This window comes from Pyxicephalus adspersus, chromosome 2 (assembly GCF_032062135.1).
Source record: "Pyxicephalus adspersus chromosome 2, UCB_Pads_2.0, whole genome shotgun sequence".
Taxonomy (NCBI): Eukaryota; Metazoa; Chordata; class Amphibia; order Anura; family Pyxicephalidae; genus Pyxicephalus; species Pyxicephalus adspersus.
The window spans coordinates 10,519,461-10,521,284 of NC_092859.1; the positions used below are offsets into that span (position 1 = coordinate 10,519,461).

General features: G+C 48.1%; 1 protein-coding gene across 1 annotated transcript in view; it reads left to right on the forward strand.

Annotated features, from left to right (window-relative positions):
• The window catches only part of CC2D1A (coiled-coil and C2 domain containing 1A), a 25,169-nt gene that overhangs the window by 1,185 nt on the left and 22,160 nt on the right, over nucleotides 1-1,824 (forward strand). The window contains exon 2 of the mRNA XM_072399449.1: nucleotides 1,661-1,809. Coding sequence (XP_072255550.1) covers nucleotides 1,661-1,809 — 149 coding nt within the window. The remainder of the gene's footprint in view (nucleotides 1-1,660; nucleotides 1,810-1,824) is intronic.

Genomic DNA, 1,824 nt, shown 5'->3' on the forward strand with positions numbered 1-1,824 from the left:
CCACTGCATTCCTTACCCGTGACCGTGCCCCTGTGTCATTCTGTGCCCCTTGCAGCCTCCATTACCGGTGCCTGCGCCCCCCTGTGGTATATTTTATCTGTGCCCCCCCACCACCACCACTCGGCATCCCATACCTGTGGCCACGCCCCCGCCCTCTCTGGTGGCATCCCATACCTGTGGCCACGCCCCCGCCCTCTCTGGTGGCATCCCTTACCTGTGCCCCTGTAGCATCTCTTACCTGTGGCAATGCCCTTTGGTATCCATATCGGTAAATTTTCTCTCCGCAGCATTCCTGACCCTTCACCTTTCCACCACAGTGCCCCATGCCTCACAGCACCCCTTACCTGTGATATGTCCTTGTAAATCTCCATACCTTGTGACCATGCAGCTATGGCACCCTTTACCCGTGTATCTGCCCCATAGCATTTCTTACCTGTGTTTTGTCTCTGGAAACAATCTTTCCTGATCAATTCCAGCAACAAAAGTGTGATAGATGAATGAAGGAGCACTGTACACACACAGCGCCATTCTGTTCCATGGGGAGGGGGTCCAATGAGCGAGTGGCACCCAGCTGTGCCCTCCTCCATTGATTTGCATTGTGATAGTTCACGGTCAGTGGTTGGATGACTTCTGCACACATGTTAGATTCTCAGCCAGGACAAGCTGGCAGTCCTATCAGGAGAATCATCTGTTCTGTGTGCATATGCTTAGTGTCCTCTGCCTGTCATTATGAAGTCCCCTACCTGCATCACCACCTCCCAGTTACCCTTTTTCCATTGCCATGTCCTGGTGGTGTACCTTATGAAGCCACCATGTACTACCCTGTGCCACCATGGCATCACCTGCTGGTAGCAACATTACTACAACGTTTCTTCAGCATTGTCTATCTGTCCCTGTCACACAGAGGGGTTCCCCACCTGTAGTCAAGCCACCCAGTAGGTGCGACCTGCCAAGCACCCGATAGGTCCCATGCCACTACAATGTCCTACTACAGTAGAAGGTTGTACCAGGGACTCTTCTTGATATGGTCAATGGCTCCTCTTTGCATTCACATTCTATAATTTCACCATCAAGTTAAACCTATCTGTGTTGAACCAAAATGTTATTTTAATTACACTTTTTATTACCATTGCAAGGGAGCTGCCATGGCAGGTGCTCTTTATTAGTAGACTAAATAGACCTTTTCTGATGGCTTCCAGTGCAGACCGGGGACAAGCAGCCTAAATCTGCCGCTCAGCTTTCCAATACTGCTCGCCAGTTCTGAACATGGCAGAAGGTATAATGATTTCTGGGTTTATTCAGCACAGAAGAATTCACAGATTTATTTTCCATCCAGAAATGACCTGGCGGCTTCTGCTGGAGGAAACAGGAAGGAAGGGACAAGGTCATGTGTGCCATGCCATTATTAGGGCCGCTGGTCCGCTGCCAGGAAACATGGAGTCGGATGTATTTTATATTTTTGTATCCATCTCTTTCTCAGAACCAGTCCAGCGTTTATGAATAAAGCTTTGTAATCAGTGCCAGGCCTGAACATCAAATACATGAGTGCATGGAAAGGAAGTTATTTCAGTAGCTTGTTCTTTTTCTGCATTTTAGTTTCTTTCTTTCGTTTTTTTTTCGCATTTTTTGCTTATTACTTTCTTTTCTGTCTTCCATACAGGCCCCTTTCCTTCTAGGTTTCCCTGAAGATGGCGACTCCGACGATGATGCAGGTTTGGAAGCCGAGCTTCTGGCCATCACTGGAGGGAATAAAGCATCGAACAAACCAAAACCCAAAGGAAAGAGTAAGAGCCGATGTTCTGTGATTTCTTTTCATTCATGAGA